This window comes from Lissotriton vulgaris, chromosome 5 (genome assembly GCF_964263255.1).
Source record: "Lissotriton vulgaris chromosome 5, aLisVul1.2, whole genome shotgun sequence".
Lineage (NCBI taxonomy): Eukaryota > Metazoa > Chordata > Amphibia > Caudata > Salamandridae > Lissotriton > Lissotriton vulgaris.
Window position 1 is genome coordinate 1,046,769,364 of NC_141693.1, and position 18,698 is coordinate 1,046,788,061.

General features: G+C 47.1%; 1 protein-coding gene across 3 annotated transcripts in view; it reads right to left on the reverse strand.

Moving 5' to 3' along the window:
- SEMA4G (semaphorin 4G) overlaps window positions 1-18,698 on the reverse strand; it is a 698,845-nt gene that overhangs the window by 219,656 nt on the left and 460,491 nt on the right. For all 3 annotated transcript variants that reach the window (XM_086922681.1, XM_086922680.1, XM_086922682.1), the window contains exon 5: window positions 16,739-16,837. In XM_086922681.1, coding sequence (XP_086778807.1) covers window positions 16,739-16,837 — 99 coding nt within the window. The remainder of the gene's footprint in view (window positions 1-16,738; window positions 16,838-18,698) is intronic.

The following is an 18,698-nucleotide window of genomic DNA, read 5'->3' on the forward strand; positions in this document are numbered from 1 at the left end:
CCTGTCACTATTTTGCAGCTTCGTGGCACAGTATATAGCTAGAATGGCTCCAGCCGAATTTAAAGGCAATCTTTCGTTTGCTGGTTATCGAGACTCAAGACACACTGCACAGACGAGGCCTAACGAGGCTGAAACTCACCTGTGATGTACTGTTGTTGTCTGTTCCTGACAGGATGTGGCCCAGCAGATTGGGACAGACTTTTCCTCTGGGGGAGGAAGGGTGAGGGGAGGATGCTGATTATTAAGATGTTGCCCCATAGTATTATGGCAACAATTGACTCATTATTGACGCTCTGCCCAAGATGCCCCAGCAGAATAGAAATGCCACCTTTTTTTTTTTTACAATTGAATCCATTTTGTTCTATCCTGCTATCATGAGCGCTTTGAGGGAGAGCGCTCTACAAACTAGCACAGTGCACTGTCATGATAATGACCGTTATAGTTCGGCTGCTGTCAACATCACAAAACACAACGATGCAACGCGTGCACAGCTGCAGCTTCAGCGAGGAGGTGAAGGATAAAAATGGATGCTTTAGGGGTGTGTATGCATCCAAAGTGGAGCAGGAGTCTTGAAAAGGAAGGAGGTTCGTGCGGAGGGGGACCAGGAAAAAGAATATTAATGACTAATCGTTGTGTCCATAACTCATGAGAAAAAGATGGCAAAGTTGAGAGGGAGGAACAAAAATGCAAGGGAGTGGACACATACATTCCCGAAGACAAATGTTTCCGGAGCACTGGGCATGCAGTGGAGTCAGAGAGGTCTTGGGACGGGGCTGATAGCACTAACAGAAGCCCTGTTCGATAAATGGCTGAAGGAGGGAGTGGTGCTGAATGACTAGAGAAGGGTGATATACCACATTCAACCACTGTGGGAAGTGTGAGGAGGTGCCCACCATAGCCCGTCAGCCTAACTCCAGCGGCGGGTGGAGGGACGTTTCACAGGATCAGTCATGAAGGAAAGGACTGAGAAAGTTCTTCAAATTAGCTCAATCAAGGATATGAAGCAGGATGTGAATGTTGTGGGATAAGATCTTCCATGACACATAATATCAGAAAAAAGACTTTGTTTAACAGTTTAAAGGCTATGATTTGAAGGTTTATTTCTGGGGTTCTTATTTGCAGCACTGCCATTTTACCAGCTTTCTCTGTTTTTCAGGGTTCATTAACACAGTTGTCAACTTAGTCTTTGGTGCATCAAGGCAAGGACACATGAAGACAGAACACACACACACAAGTATGTTTAAATGTGCCAACTGGGATGCACCAATAAAAATAAAGTGTTAATACTTCACAGTATGCACGGAGGCAACATTGACAATACTGACCGTGCACATAGGGGCGGAGGACAGAGTCCTTGAGAGATAGCTATCAAGATAGATGGGTAATTTGCGAGTCTTGTGGCCTTGGTGTAATATTCTGATATTTTATGAAGAGCCAATCAGCAGAGTAAGGTGAAGAATATTATATTATGCTGGTTGAGCGATCAGGTAGGGTGTGATGTCTAATTTGTGATCCCACCCCCGTGAATTCTTTGTAGCACTATAGTAAGTCTGGTTGCTTTTCCTAGCCACAGTGTTTGTTGGCTCCCATTCAGCAATGCAAACTGTCCTTTTTTGAGTTACTAATTGCCTGATCCTTATAACTTGAAGGGTGTCCAAGGTTAATGTCTTGTGCTATAGGATGCAATGCTCATTAATTTGTTTATTTGGCCTTTATTTTTGCTAGCATTTTCTTATCCTTCACTGCCGCATTTGCATCTTCAAACTCAATGTCTTGCTGATGGTAGTGCTGAGAAGTGAATGGAACAAATGGGCTAATGCAATCACAGGCTGTTTGTTGCAGTCATATTTTTAACAAACCATGTAGGATGAACATCACCTCAGTTTGCCACGGACCCTATTCTTGGTAGCAGAAATCCAGTATGAGCACCTATATTTCTTATCAGGTTATTTAAGCATGACAGCCCTAGTGTGACCTCAATTGAGTTCTCTCTCCTTTGTGTTGGAAATGGAATCAGGGAAGTCTAGGTTGTCCAGCTTTCTGTCCTTTGAAGGAAGGAGTCTGAGCCACATATTTTTACTTTGGTCTACCTGCATCATCGGCCTTCATGAGATAGAGCAGATGGAGGATTTGGAACAGTCCCTCCAGTTTCACCCATGGCTGGTTCCTTCTGACATAAGGGCAGAATAGCGATAGCTGCACCCTCATGAAAGTTAGGTTGGAGCTGTAGGATGCACTTGCACTCTCGTAAAGAAGACTGTCCGCAGCATTGCCAGTACCCCCCTACTGAAGTTGTAACTCTCTACTGAGGAAAGATAAATGTCCTGAAATGCATGTCTAGAGATCCACAGCACTGACTACCCAACAGTAGTGAATACTAAAGACTTTCAACTAAAGTGAGTGTTACTGTGCAGTGCATTTAGCACAAAGCATCTGGGCGAATTGTGTGCTGGTATGCCAGGCAGTGTGCTTCCCCTACCTTTTGTGAATGTTAGGGTGAATTACCTCTCTCTTTCTCCAGAGCCCTCTCTCCCCCGCAGTGCACAGTGATGGCTTGTGCCTGTGTATGTAGCCAAATACATATATTGAATCTTCCCCAGGTGTTGGAATGAGTCTGACCCTCATCTTCTCAAGGCTTTTGTCTTATCTAATTCCTGCTTCTGCCAAGCAGGGGTTGAATATTTTATTTGGTTTACTCAGCTGTAAAGGCACCTGGGTCTCCGTGTGTAGATTTTATCTCCAATTCTCCCTTTGTCTCCCCTTCTGTCAGTGCTTAACTTATAAAAATATAAGTGCCAGGGCCCTAGTCAGGAGGCCACTGCAGCTTGCACCCCCTCGCGGCCATCGTACGCAAACACCACCTCAGCATCATCTCCTACGCCGACGACACCCAGCTGATCCTCTCCCTGACCAACGACCCCGCCGCTGCCAGAGCCAACCTGCACGAAGGGATGAGAGAGGTAGCCGAGTGGATGACGACCAGCCGCCTGAAACTGAACTCGGACAAGACGGAGGTCCTCATCCTGGGCTCCTCACCCTCCGCCTGGGACGACTCCTGGTGGCCTCCCGCCCTGGGCACCGCACCCAAACCGACAGACCATGCACGAAACCTGGGATTCATCCTGGACTCCTCCCTCTCCATGACCAGGCAAGTCAACAGCGTCTCCTCTGCGTGCTTCAACATCCTACGCATGCTACGGAAGATCTTCTGGTGGATCCCCACAGAGACCAGGAAGACCGTCACCCAGGCCCTCGTCACCAGCCGACTGGACTACGGCAACGCCCTCTACGCCGGGACCACCGCCAAGCTCCAGAAGAGACTCCAGCGGATCCAAAACGCCTCAGCCAGACTCATCCTCGACATCCCACGATCCAGCCACATCTCCGGACATCTGAGAGACCTTCACTGGCTCCCCATCAACAAGAGAATCACCTTCCGCCTCCTCACCCACGCACACAAAGCCCTACACGACCAAGGCCCGAGCTACCTCAACAGCCGAGTCAACTTCTACGCTCCCAAACGCCACCTCCGATCAGCCAACCACGCCCTCGCCGCCGTCCCCCGCATCCGAAGAGCGACTACAGGAGGAAGGTCCTTCTCCTACCTGGCCGCCAAGACCTGGAACTCCCTCCCGTCCGACCTGCGCCTGACCCAAGACCACCTCTCCTTCAGGAAGAAGCTGAAGACCTGGCTGTTCGAGCAGTAGCGGCACCCCCCCCCCCCCCCCCCAAGCGCCTTGAGACCCTACGGGTATGTAGCGCGCTTTACAAGTGTCACTGATTGATTGATTGGATTGACCATCCATTAACCCAGCCAGTGCTGCCAATGACTGTACTAACATGGCTACTAACCATCACATTCTTACAAGTGTGACAATTAAGACTATTCCAGGCCCCCAATCCTATAAGAATGGTTTGGGTGCAAGGTATTACTCATTGTTAATTTATATTCAGTTAATAAACAGCTACCGTTGTGTGCATCCCTAAATTAGGCAGATAGCGCCACCATGTGGCAGACTGTCATAAGTGCCAGTGCTCACAAATAAGTGCAGGTGCCGAGCACTGGAAACCACTGGCTCAAATTAAGCACTGCCTTCCGTCCCCCCGTTCCGACCCTCCATTCCACCCTTGTGTGCACCTCTCATTCAGTGTCTCTTTTTGTTTTTTGTTTTACCTTTGTTTCCATGCCCTCTCTTCTAACCCTCCTTCTAGGGTTTGGAAATTATACCCCTTTCACCCATCTTTGTAGGGTGTTTCTCGTTGGGTTTCCAGATAACCTGTATTGTAGCTTCAGAACACAAAACTGAGGAGCTGTTCCCTCTCATTAGCATCTTTGTACCCACCATGTAAATCACTTTCCCTGGCACTGTACCCTAGGATCTAGAGGTGTGAGCTTGAAAGTTGCGATCAGTGGCAAGCTTTAATGTGGTAAGCTTCTTAGACCAAGCATTTTCTCTACTGATTAGCTGAGGGAGTGACAGAGAAGGTAATGAGTACTTGATTTTCACCGGGTTCTAGCCCTGAATATGGCTAAAAAGCTGAGAGAGAACTTAGTCTTGTGCACAAAATAAATATTTTATTAAAGAAGATAATTTAACACTCTTCCAATAACTGGAAAACAAATGGTATGAGATGGGGCAAAAGTTGCTTGATGCAACAGACTAAATCTTCTCGATCACTTGTGCTTCGTTTCCCAGCAGATTCCGATCATGTTCCTTTCACACTTGAATATCCACCTCAGACTCCTTCACTGTACCCCACAGCCAGCTGCGAGGGCTACTGACTTATCGCTCAACCACACTTAACCATGTCACCTACCCAATGAGGACTACCCACAAAGTCACAGCTCTAAATGTGAGCGATGTGCATTGCTTTTCACAACCCCACCAATATATAAGGCCAGGTAACCAATTCGGGGGAACCTCAATACTGTAAAGTGGCATAGGTAAAGGGTCAACGGGTGAGGACTACTTCCGCTAAGCAGACCGACAATTCTCGGGCTGGGGCTCGCATTGAATTCTTCTGCACGTTGGGATGTTTGGTTGGCTCATAGGCTGAACAACCAAGGTGCTTCACTGTTGCTCTATCCAGGAAAGGGGGGGGGGATAATATTTTGAGCCAGCCATTATTCGTCACTCCATATTACATAAAATGGTTGATAACAGTTAACTGTTGCTAAACTGGACAACCTCATATGATGAAGTTCTTCAGCGTTCTTCAAATGTTCCCCCCTACCAGCATATAGGGGTATTTATGTAATTTTTTTCCTTGCCCACTGATTGAAGTTTTTATTTTATATATTGAGATACATTAATGCTGCATGGGTTTATTTATGAAACCGTATTAAATCAGATTTGTTTTTCTAATTATATGGCAAAAACATTCCCCTTATTCTTTGAGCCATTCTTTCGACTCGGGTCCGACAGCTGTTGCGAGAGATATCAAGAATGTCAGTCATATTGCTTCTAGGCACAAGTCTCATGAGTCTGGTTAAACCGGATTGAGAACTTGCACCACATACAAATAAAAACACAGCTGAACCCCTAACAATAACAGGACTGGGACAACAGTAACACACTCATAAGTAGCCGAGCCCAATGAGATACAGGGAAGAATAAATACAGCACCAGATAAATGGGAGTGAACTGATGCAGCAGTATTATCTTCTTACCAAATAAATAATGACAAACAATTTCTGAACCATTTCGCAACCTAATAATTAAAAAGAAGGACAATAAAGTCCACACGAATTTATTTCTTAGACATAAGAAATGAAGCAAATATATTGTACGCTATTTTGCTACCTACTAAGCAAACACTGGAACAAACTCATCGTACCCTGCCTCATATGTGCAGGAGGGGGTAAATCTGTTTCTGAATCATTTTATCCACTCCCTATGCTGTAAACTGTAAAAAAAAAAAAAAAAAAAAAATAGAAAGCGGAGTGCAGAAATATGACTATTTGATTTGTATTCGGGAAGTAACGTGTAAGGTTTTATGGGGACCTTTTGCCCTCTTGAGCATTCGTTTGTTTTTTTAAGGGAGGTTAACCCACATGTTGCTATGGCGGTGGATGTAATAACTGCAGTGTTACTCAAGCAACAAAAGTGAGTGTAACCAAGAGTCAATTAATCGTTAATGTCATCTGCAGACTTCCTGGATTTCTGCGGCGCAATGATCACAATTTAGCATCTACAGACAGAGCTTCCTTTGAGAAAACACTTTTGCTATGCACTTACACATGCTCTATTGATCTGTCGCTTAGTGTGGGCTACAGCATGATTACCAAGTGCCAGAAAAGAAGGTACATCAGTGCAGTAAGATATACTGCCACTGGAGAGTCGATGTATACATGCACATGGGCATAGTAAAGTGACTGCTAACAGACAATAGAAATAGCACACCTTGAAAAGTGTACAGAAGGCATAAATACTACACATCAGTTCTGTCTGCACTAATTGGGAACTGGAACAATCCAATGACTTGGTAGTATGACCAAATGATGAAACAGGAAGATATGTTTGCTATCCACAAACTAAAAGGGTTAATTCCCCACTTGCCCCCCACCCCCCTCATTTTCATCTCATGTACTCACATCGCAGTTGTTTTTCAAGAGTTTTCAGCATGGAAATACTGCACAAAAATCAGCAAGGAATTCAATTGCTCTCAAAGGCCAAAAAGATTAGTGGAGGCCTTATCCCACCGGTCCTGATCTACAAAGCTGATTTTCCAGGAGGGTGACATGTCCCTAAATATCAGGAGAAAATCAAATTTAAGTTATGAGTAAGTCACACCTTAGTTGGGAGTAAGCCACACTTAGTCATGGGAATGCCAGTCGAGTCCACGGTGGATGAGCAAGTCACCTGAATCCAGATTTTCAACTGCTAGTTAAGTATATAAAACTTTTGTCTGTGATTTTAACCTCCCTCTTCAACACTGATAATGCTTGACAGGCACTGGCTTGTTCTAGGGTCAGGTGTTTTCATGTGTTGTTGTTCTGATACATGGGTCATTAAGTTTGTGTAGGAGGATCGGCAGCGAGGATAACTAGGCCTGCTCATCCCTATAAACTCACCCCTGAACCAATCAGATTTCACAACTTGCAGCCATTCTTTCTCTGGTTATAAAACATGCACAAATCAAAGGACAGTTCCCGACAGCTCCTAAATTGAATTATGGATGGATTCAATTTCATCTAAGCACCCCTTAGTACAGCAGCTAAAAGTAGTCTGTTTGTCAACCAATTCCTAGCGCATTTGAAGACATCCAGGGCCATTTCTACCATTAGGCAGGACTAGGCAGCCGCCTAGGGCGGCAGAATGGCTAGGGCGGCAAAAAGGGGAGAAATTGTGTAGGCCTTCTACAATGTCACGTTTGGTGGCGGGGGCTGTGTGCGCCGCGATCTGTGCGGTGCCAGCATGGCTGTGCTTCGTGTGTCATCACGGGTCACAGTACAGACAGAGAGGCAGAGAAACAGTCAGGTACGGAGGTATGCACCAAGGCGGGGGTGCGCCAGGGGTGACACGTGGGGCGACGCACAGCTGGCAACTAATAGCTCTCCTGAGAGTAAAAAGCGAGTGCGTGATCCAGTGCCTCTGACTCTGGTCAGGCCTCGCTCTGCCCCTCTTCTCCACTTCTCAGCGGCGGGTGTTAGTGTTCTCAAAACTGTGTACAAAAGGACTGCAGGGACCCCCTCCCCGATAAATATACACGTATGGTTTCACAATGCCTATCTACTCATGACAGCGCAGAGGAGAGTAAAACATTGAGGCACATGGCCTCGTGTAGACAGAGGAACAAAAAGCTGAAACATTCCATGGAGCGGACGGACATGGAGGGCCTGACAGGGACACGGAGGGCCTAACAGGGACACGGAAGGCCTGGCAGAGTCATGGAGGTACAGGAGGACGTATAGAGATAAGAACGAGAGCAGATGCACATTGAGGTGGGTGGTGGGGGGGAGTGGCAAGGTGCAGATGGCAGCTGAGTGAGAGAGGAGGGTTGAGCGCAGGGTGGGGCGGGGGTGAGGAGAGGATGAGAGAGGAGAGATGATATGATAGTCCTGTGGGATGCACTTACCATCTGAGCTTTAAGAACTTACAGGCGAAGTGAGGAGACCTGGCAGCCGCAAGGACACCACCGGAAGGGGGAGCTGGAGAAGGACGAGGGCATTAGGAGGGAGGGAGGCTGGGGTACAGAGACAGGGAAAGATACAGAGGGCTGTGTGAGGAGGGACGAGGGGAGGGGTGAGGAGAGAATTGCTTAAGGGGATGAGGGAGAAAGAAAAGAGAGGATGGAGGAGAGAACAGATCAAGGAGAGGGAGCAGGCAGTCAAAGGCCAGCGCTTGTTTTACCGTGTCCTTCCAGGCCTTCGTGAGTGAGACGGTTCATCGGGAAGTGTGTATGTGAAAGAATTAAGGTTATAGATACATAATGGGGAGATTAAGGGGTATCGGTAATTCGAGAAAAAAAAAACGGCCCTGCTATTGTTTGAGACAATTTGCCATTCTGGGATATAATTAGGCCTGAGTGAAAGTTTCATTACAGCTGCAAAATCGCAAGTAATGAGAATATCGGCATTGCATGAATTTTATAAATTAAGTTTTGTTATTTTGCTATTGTAAAATGTTGCTTACTTTTCAACCAGAGGGCACTAGTTCAAGGAGAAAAGTCCTTGCAAGAACATTAGAACTGTGGTTGAGATGCATTTGTTCTCAAACCAGTCTCCTGCTGGTATCTTTTGTGACTTTTTTGTGTGTAAATTTCATTTGAGATACTGGCCAAGAGCATTTTAGGAATGTTGCGTCATTTTGTGAAATATTTGTAAAAGAGATGTCGATTTGGAAACAAAAATCACAATTTCGTCGACCCCCCCCAAGTGGAGTGAACCTCCTCATTAGTGGTTAGAAAACTCTGCATTCATGTTAAACTCCCTGTTGTTCTTCGTTGTTAATGGTAATGATAGGGAGTTGTGAATACTTTCGCTGTCAGTAAGGAGTGTACAACATGCAGCTATCCAGTCTTCATGCTAATAGCTCCAAATACACATTCTTTTATATCTAATGCTTTTTAGGTCGAAGGCCTAAAAGGCTGCGCTTGCGCAGTCTTAGGCCGGAGATTTAATGAGTTTGAGTAGCGGCGAAGGTCCCGCCTCCGTGCCCCCTCTCTCCTTCATTGGCTGGCTTCCTAAACGGAGGCCAGCCATTGGAGGAGAGATGCGTCACTCCAAAGAAGCCCCGTCTTTTTTGGATTTGGGGGCGTGATTTTTTGCGTTCTTTAGACAGTGACGTTGTCTGTCACTCAGAACCACAAAACCACGCCCCCAATTCCGAAAATCTCAGAGCTTCCCGGCCGCCATTTTGTTTCACCGCAGTGAAGGTGAGCATCGAGCCTCTGCCTCTGCCCCCATTTACGCATGTTTGTGCCGTTTTTCATGCCACCCGATTACAGGCCGGTCCCTAATTACAGGCCGGTCCCTACTTTCCTGGACGGTGGCTGACGATGCGCGGTGACTTGCCCTGACAGACGCAGCAGCAGGCAGAGACGGAGCTCGACGGCCATGGCACCTACAGCAGCAGTATCTCCTTCAGTGCCCCCGGACGCTGTTTTTCCGCGCGGTGAGTGATTCCCTCGCCCCCTCCCCTCCTTCTCCCTTTTCCTGGGTCCTTTCATGTTTTCTAGATATCGGAGCTGCCTTTTTTGTGCGGGGGGGGGGGTGGATTGCGGGCTTTCCCCGGCCGCTGCAAACAAAATGGACAGGCAGAGACGGAGCTCGACGGCCATGGCACCTACAGCAGCAGTATCTCCTTCAGTGCCCCCGGACGCTGTTTTTCCGCGCGGTGAGTGATTCCCTCGCCCCCTCCCCTCCTTCTCCCTTTTCCTGGGTCCTTTCATGTTTTCTAGATATCGGAGCTGCCTTTTTTGTGCGGGGGGGGGGGGTGGATTGCGGGCTTTCCCCGGCCGCTGCAAACAAAATGGATAAGAGACGGAGCATGCGGAAGCGCTGCAATATCTTCAACCAGCAGCAGGCAGAGACGGAGCTCGACGGCCATGGCACCTACAGCAGCAGTATCTCCTTCAGTGCCCCCGGACGCTGTTTTTCCACGTGGTGAGTGATTCCCTCGGGGCCCCCCCCTCCCCCTCCCTTTTCCTGGGTCCTTTCATGTTTTCTAGATATGGAGCTGCCTTTCTGTGCGGGGGATGGATTGCGGGCTTTCCCCGGCCGCTGCAAACAAAATGGATAAGAGACGGAGCATTCGGAAGCGCTGCAATATCTTCAACCTCTGTTCTCTGCGTTTTTGACCAGAAATCCTGGCGAGTGAATCTCGGAGCCCCCTTAAGAGACAGCAATGGAGCACACTGATGTAGCGGCCTTTTACCGGTCAGGTGAGAGCAGCGCACCCGAAATTCCATATAGTCACTCACCAATGGAAGCTGCAGCGCGACCTAGGTCATCGTGTGTGATTTACTGTCTTTGTTACCCATTTAGTTTAATTACAGGTTGTGCTGCTTTGGGGTAGGGCAGTTGGCACAGACGGAGTCCCGCTTGCTACTCAAGTTTGCAAAGACGGGGGTTCCAGTGGTCTGCGAGGCGACATGCACTTTTTTTGATTGCATTGGGCGTTCCGTTTTGCTTACTGTGGTCCCTGGTAATGGTCTGTCACTCACGAGTGCGATGGATATCCATTCACCCACTCTCCGCTTTTGTTACACGGATTCATCATACTTTCACCCCGCGCCTGATGTAGGTGTTTTTTTGCAGCTTATAGATGGAGGGCTATTTCAATCCACCACTGTTATTTTGTGGGGGCGCGATATTAGGGATAGGGGAATGCTACCTGTTGCACAGGGAAGGGGGCAGTTTGGAAGACGACATATCGGTGTGAGGTAGTGTGGGGGCCATTTTTCGGGACTCCGCGAAAGACAGGGGGTTCCAGTGGTCTGCGAGGCGACGTGCACATTTTTATTGCAATGGGCGTTCCCTTTTGCTTACTGTGGTCCCTGGTAATGGTCTCGGTCACTCACGAGTGCGATGGATATCCATTGTTACTCTGTACATTCCCAGATTGACAAAACAACGGGTAGTGAGGAACTGAGTGATTGTGTACCAGTCTCCAATCTAGCCAGTGATGACAATTCTTGCAGGAAACCGTCCCGCTCCCAGCCGCTGAAAAGAACATGGAGAAGAGACTGAGCATTCGGAGCGCTGCAATATCTTCAACCTCTGTTATCCGCGTTTTTCACCAGAAATCCTGTAAGTGAATCTCTGAGCCCCCTGAAGAGACAGCAAAGGAGCACGCTGATATAGCTGCCTTTTACCGGCCAGGTGAGAGCAGCGCACCCGAAATTCCGTATAGTTACTCACAAATGGAAGCTGCAGCGCGACCTAGGTCATCGTGTGTGATTTACTGTCTTTGTTACCCATTTAGTTTAATTGCAGGTTGTGCTGCTTTGGGGTAGGGCAGTTGGCACAGACGGAGTCCCGCTTGTTACCCAAGTTTGCAAAGACGGGGGTTCCAGTGGTCTGCGAGGCGACGTGCACTTTTTTTTTGATTGCATTGGGCGTTCCGTTTTGCTTACTGTGGTCCCTGGTAATGGTCTCAGTCACTCACGAGTGCGATGGATATCCATTCACCCACTCTCCGCTTTTGTTACACGGATTCATCATACTTTGACCCCGCGCCTGATGTGGGTGTTTTTTGCAGCGTATAGATGGAGGGCTATTTCAATCCACCGCTATTATTTTGTGGGGGCGCGATATTAGGGACAGGAGGAATGCTACCTGTTGCACAGGGAAGGGGGCAGTTTGGAAGACGACATATTGGGGTATCGGGTGAGGTAGTGTGAGCCCATTTTTCAGGACTCCGCGTGAGAACGTTGAGGCAGCACAGAGGGGCGTGTTTAGGGACTGTGTGTGCAGATATGTGAACATATTCAGCCAAGAGGAATGTTTTGGATCCGTAAAAAAACCCACAATCAATTCTATTGTGGCATCGACTTGTTTTACAAGGAGGGGCTTTTTCAGAAGGACAAACTTTATAAAAAGTTGGCACGTCCATTTTATGGTATACAAAAAAACGGTAATATACATATATCAGTGCGAGTGGAGAAGGGGGTCTACTGTGAAAAGGGCAGGTGCCAGCTCGGAGGGGGTCGAACACTGAAGAGTGTGGGTCACCTGAGAGGCCAGTGTGAAGGAAAACACATGCAACATGGGGTGCCAAAACAGCCCTGCGAAGGCACAGCCACACTCCCGAACCCTAATTCCTCAAGTCGATGCCTCATTTGCTCTCCCCTACATTTCCTCCCAAATATCACCCTTGTCACTCACAGGCATGTCTTTCAGGCGGCTCTGCTTCCAGGCGCTGAGTTTGTCAGTGAATGAGACACAAAGCGGTACAGGCGGAGCTTCTAAATCACATGGGAAACTGAGTAATGTGTACACAGAGAGCGCCGCCCCTTGGAGCTAGCCCTCGGATGCAGGGCCAGCCCTCGGATGCAGGGCCAGCCCTCAGTGACACCGCCCCCCTCATAGCCTAACCCAGAGGTCTTCAAACATTTTGATGCCGAGACCCCCTTATAAAACCTTTTTAGGCGTAAGGACCCCCTTCCGACAAACGTTTCTAGAAACTGCTACTCCTCATCACCAACTTTTGAGAACCATAAATGCGCCTGTTAGACCTCATCACATCCATCCATCATTCATCCACCCACACTTTCACACATCCATCTTTCCACCCTTTCATCCTTCCATCCATCCATACATCCATCCATCCACCCTTTGATCCTTCCATCCATACATCCAACCTTTACCCATCCACCCTTCCATCCATCCACCCATCATTCATCCACCCACCTTTTCACACATCCATCCATCATTCATCCATGCAACCTTTTATCCATTCATCCATCCATCCACCCTTTCCTCCTCCGATCCATACACCCTTTCATCCTACCATCCATCCATCCATCATTCATCCCCCACCTTTTCACACATCCATCCATGCAACCTTTTATCCATTCATCCATCCATCCACCCTTTCATCCTCCCATCCATACATCCATCCTTCATCCATCCACCCACCCTTTCATCCTCCCATCCATACATCCATCCATCCACCCTTTCATCCTCCCATCCATACATCCATCCATCTTCCATCCACCCTTTCATCCATACATCCCCCCACCTTTTCACACATCCATCCATGCATAATTAATCCATGCAACCTTTTATCCATCCATCCATCCTTTCATCCATCCATCCTTCATCCGTCCACCCTTTCATCCTTCCATCCATACATCTATCCTTCACCAACCTATCCTTCATCCATCCATCCTTTCATCCTCCCATCCATACATCCATCCTTCATCCATCCACCCTTTCATCCATACATCCATCCACCCGCCCTTTCATCCATCCATCCACCCATCATTCATCCCACCACTTTTTCACACATCCATCCATGCATAATTAATCCATGCAGCCTTTTATCCATCCATGCATCCATCCACCCTTTCATCCATCCATCCTTCATCCGTCCACCCTTTCATCCTTCCATCCATACATCTATCCTTCACCAACCTATCCTTCATCCATCCACCCTTTCATCCTTCCATCCATACATCCATCATTCATCCATCCACCCACCCTTTCATCCATCCATTCACCCATCATTCATCCACCCATCTTTTTACACATCCATCATTCATGCAACCTTTTATCCATCCATACATCCTTCATCCATCTACCCTTTCATCCTTCCTTCCATCCACCCTTTCATCCATCCACCCTTTCATCCATCCATCCTTTCATCCATCCATCCTTTCATCCATCCATCCTTTCATCCATCCACCTTTTCACACATCCATCCATCCTTCAGCCTTACATCCATCCACCCACCCATCATTCATCCACCCACCTTTTCTGTGCCTCTCTCATGGGGGGCAGGGGGGATCAGAATCTCTCTGTGTCTTCCTTCTTCTTTCCCTCTCATGGCGGGCATCTCTGTGCCTCCCTGCTGGGGGCGGGGGACGTGTGTCACGGGACCCACAGCTCCGGGCGCGCATCATCCATTTCACTCAAAGGGCTACACTACAGCCTGCTCCCCCAGCCCCCCCCCCCCCAGCTCGTGTATGTGAGCCCGGCTGAAACAGCTTCAGGGACACACACAGTCACACCCGAGTACTTGACAGGTCTTTAAAATACCTTTTACTTCTCAATGAGCGTGGCTCTGTGTAGGTTGCTCAGTGTGGGTGGCTTTGTATGTGTGTGTGGTTTGCTTTGTGTTTGTGTGTGTGTGTGGTTTTGTGTGTGTGTCTCTGTGTGTGGGTGCAAATGTAATAGGTCTCGCATTTGCCAGCGATTAAGCTATTGGCATTGTAAATGACAATGCCATTTATTTATGTTTTAAAAACAAAAACATAAATAAAAGTAATGAGCAATGCCAATAGCTCTAACTTTAATAATGCCGAGACCATTGCATTGTAAATGCTTGTTATATCTGATTCTTTTAGCCTGTATGACAGGGGAGAGTGTGATGGTAGTAAAAGGGAGGAGGCAGCATTTTTCAATTCTCGCCTAGGGCCGCAAAACACCTAGAAACGGCCCTGAAGGCATCCGAGACAGCTTGGGAGACTGGCTGCAGCAACTCTAAAACTATTTAGGCATGGACAAACTTGCTTGAGCAAATTAAGGGGACTAGAGTTTGGTGGATGTGTGACATCCTTACTCAATAGGCCACAGCAACCCATTTTCTCACAAATCTGCCCGGCTCATGGGGAAACATTAGCTTCAAGGTTGCTGAAATGTCTATTGTTCGGCCACTTACGATGTCAGGCATCTTAAAACAAATGAACGCCTTTTCTAGCTATCAAGAAAAAACCCAGCTAACGCCAGCCTTAACACAGCCGAAACATGTCAACATTATCCTGGGGGAAAAGATACTTAGAGGACTCTTCTGAGCAAAACATGAGCACTCTACTCCACAAAGTATTGTAAATACATCAGAAACAGAGCACAAGCTGAAAAAAGCGAAACCAAGGCTCACGTGGCACCACACAGGGACGGACTAGAGAAGACAAAGGCAACGTTATTTTTGACGACATTCAGAAACAAAACTGCTCAAAATGAACGCCATTCTTTTGACAGAGATGGTCGCTTCCTTGAACGCCTGTGGAGTGTTCCAACTTTCCAAAGAAATCACATACTCTCCATGAATGCGTTTGTTGTGTTTTCTCTTCAAGGAGCTCATTCATGATGGTGTTAGAAAAAAACATTATTAATGATTCTTTGTACAGCTCGGGGCCTGAGGAGGCGTGCGGCCTACAGAGGCGCACGTGACCCGACCTTCCAGCTCGATCGGTTCACACTTTGGCTCCAGCTGGGAAGACTGTCAGGGCTGTTGTCAGCTAAACCGGCCTCCCAGGGCACCCACGGTGATAGTTTTGGGGCTCTGGAGCGCATGACAGGACACACTGGCTGAAAGTACGAATTGTCTGGGGCGGTGAAGGCTTCCCTCCATTAGAAAAACGAAAGTGTGGCACTCACGTTGGGACTCCTAATTCTTAATACTCTGTAGGCCTTTCACCCATATATATCGCTGATTCGTGGTATGTATTATTCTGAAAGTTTTTATCAGTATTTCAGTAGCACTTACCAAGGTCCAGAGCACAGGAGTTCATTTCACCAAGGAGATAGCGGTGTGAGATGAAGCAAGGACCCCTGGCTGCAGGGGCCCGAGTGCCCTGGGCCTTCTCACCTTCTTGAAGAGTGGGGTTTTAAGTGCTGCGCTGCATGAATGAGGATCCACGCGCCGTGTATGAAAGAGATCTTGTTAGACCCCTGAGTAACTTTCTTTCCTTTGTTTGTACCTCTTGTTTTCGAGCCTGGCAGGTCATGTATTGACTCGCTGTGCCTCATGCCTCATCAGTGCCCGAGGTGGTTGGCGGATGCTGGTGCACAGCTCTTGCGGCTTTGTTGGTGATGCAGAAGGTTTCGAAAATGATGCAGGGCCGGAAGCAGGGCATCTACCGCAGGCCCTTTAAGGAGTGATGTGGATCATATTCTTTCAGTCCTTTTATGAGTCAGTTGTCTTGAATTCTTTAGAAAACCTTAACATAGTCTGTCTGTCTATCTATCCATCCGTCTGTCTGTCTGTCTGTCTCTCTGTCTGTCTGTCTCTCTGTCTGTATGTCTGTCTCTCTTGTTATATCTTTCAATTTTTCTGTGTCAATCTACCATTCACTTATAAAACACATCCTTCCTAACTGCATCACTGCCCTTCGGGATGCCTCGTTGGTGTGCATCCGTGAAATCTGCACACTTAACGCATTCCATTCTTTGCACAAAGTGCAGCTATTTCACAATTACTGACAGTGATTTAATCAAGAACTTAGCATCGTCCTCTTATAGTTTATGTTATACGCTTCTTCCTCCATAATGATCTCACAGATCATTCTGCACCTGCTGGTCCCTGAATCTCATGTTCTATCACTTCTTTAAATTGATACCCTTTTGAGCGAGGACATTTGCTGTACCTGTGAGCCTCTGGCCTCAAACCTCTGGAGCAGGTGTGTGTTTAAATATATATGTGCTATCATATTAGTATATTGCATGTCACTCCTAACGACCATCTGGCCCGTGGATATAAATCAATCAACCATGCGTTTCAACATTTGACAAACACAGATCTCAGCATTTCATCCTATAAATAAAACACCTTCTGCTTAGTATACTTACAATATAAGTGCACTGCGGCAAAAAGCCATATGTCCCGCATGCATAAAGATGACTTTCGTTGAATCGCTGCAAAAGCCTTATATGGTTGAAACACTCCGTCTGTCGGAAAAAGGCACATCATGAGCATGACAGTCGAGCAAAGCAAAAACACGCCCAGTAATGACCACAAATCATGCTCGTTATGGGTACTCCACTTACAGACTCTGCTGCTGTTTTCAATAATGTAGTAGAACTAGTAACTGCCAACCTAATCAATAGCTTTGACTAAATCCAGTTGCTAATTAAGTGATTGATTTCTTTGACAATTACTCACACACTGAGCAAACATGTTTACAATAGACTGCGCTGTTATAGGTCTTCAAACACCCCGAAGGTAGTCACCGTCCTTCTGATCCAGACTAAGTGCACATTCACAGCACATTATCCAGGGACATTTACATCCACAGAGTGAGTTCAATCCACATACCATTGCTTCCTCCTTCTCGTGCTGGGATTTTCTCAAGAACTGATTATGTTAGGCCTCCCTAGAGGCACTATCTAGAAACTGCAATGCGTCCAATACATGGTTGCTCTACTGGTGTAGAATATGTTGAAATGCAGTTAGATACCGTAAGCAAGTAGGGGCTTCCCTGACTTCCTCTAACCTAGTGGGTCCTGTTGAAGGCCCTTTGCCTTTTCCACTGGCCTTTTTAGGGACATGGTCCTAGGAGCATCCAAGTCTAACTTCAAAGATGCGACCCATAAAAACCCCTCCTTCATTCTTGCTCGAAACTTGAATCATCTGTGTTAGGCAGGCAGTGGATTCACTGCTGAATGATGTATTACTCGGTGTTGGTCTGTCTGTTGTAATAAGCTGCCCATTGAAATCCTACATATTAACAATTATGAATTTTTTTTGGAGCCCCCAAGACACATCTTTTATGTTAAGAGGTTTATCTCGCTTTCTTGTCAATGTGGGTTCAAAGCAGCTCTAGCAGCAAAATTTCACTTGAAGAATGTCACCTCCTATAAAGGATCCCTCACTCATTCACCCTCATCACATCACTTTTTTAAGCAAGGAAAGTCCATGTTAAGGACACAAACAACCCTGCTGGCCCCTTAAATGTAACACATATTGTAAGCCAATTCCTAACCAGATTGTATTAAAGTGCGACCACCAATTCTAGATCCCTGCTTGTTTGTGTCCTTGAAATTCGGGTCTTTGTTGAAGATAGGTCTGTTTCTGAATCCAGGTGAGTATATATATATATATATATATATATATATATATATATATATATATATATATATATATATATATATATATATCTATCCTACTGGCGGTAGCCAGTAGGTATATATAGTTAGGACCTGTTTCCATAGGAAATCCCCAACATTCTATTGGGAATAACTTTGGCGCTGGTTGATGAATCTTCGCAAATTTCTCAAAGAAGATGGCTCGCTCCGCTCCTTCCCTGAAAGTTAGGGGGGCATTCGTCAAGTGGGGGCTGAGAAAAAAGGGGGGTCCCAAAACGTGTTTTCCCCATGTTAATTTCCATAGGACATTTAGACTCATCTACAGCTTGAACCGCTGAAGGGAATTACACCAAACTTGTCAAAATGGTAGTGTCTGGTATGCAGATCACGCTTTTGGTAAAATAGTGTAAATCCCTCCAGTGGTTCCTGAGAAAATTAGAAGAGAAATCAATTATATATCTATAAGCGCGCACGGGTGCGCGCACCCCGCGATTTTTTGCAATTTTTTTTGGGGAGGGGGCTTGGAGGGGGGCTTGGGGGGCTTCTCTCTTTTATTTTAATGTATTTCATTTAATTTCGAGGGTGCCCACCCCTCGTTTTACCCCCGAGATCACCGCCGCGGCCCGAGCCGCCTCAAGATGGCCGCCGCCTGGTTGTGGGCGGGGCCCGGGAGGCTCGCCGTGATTGGCTCCCCAAAGCAGGAAGTGTGTGTGCGCCACAGACC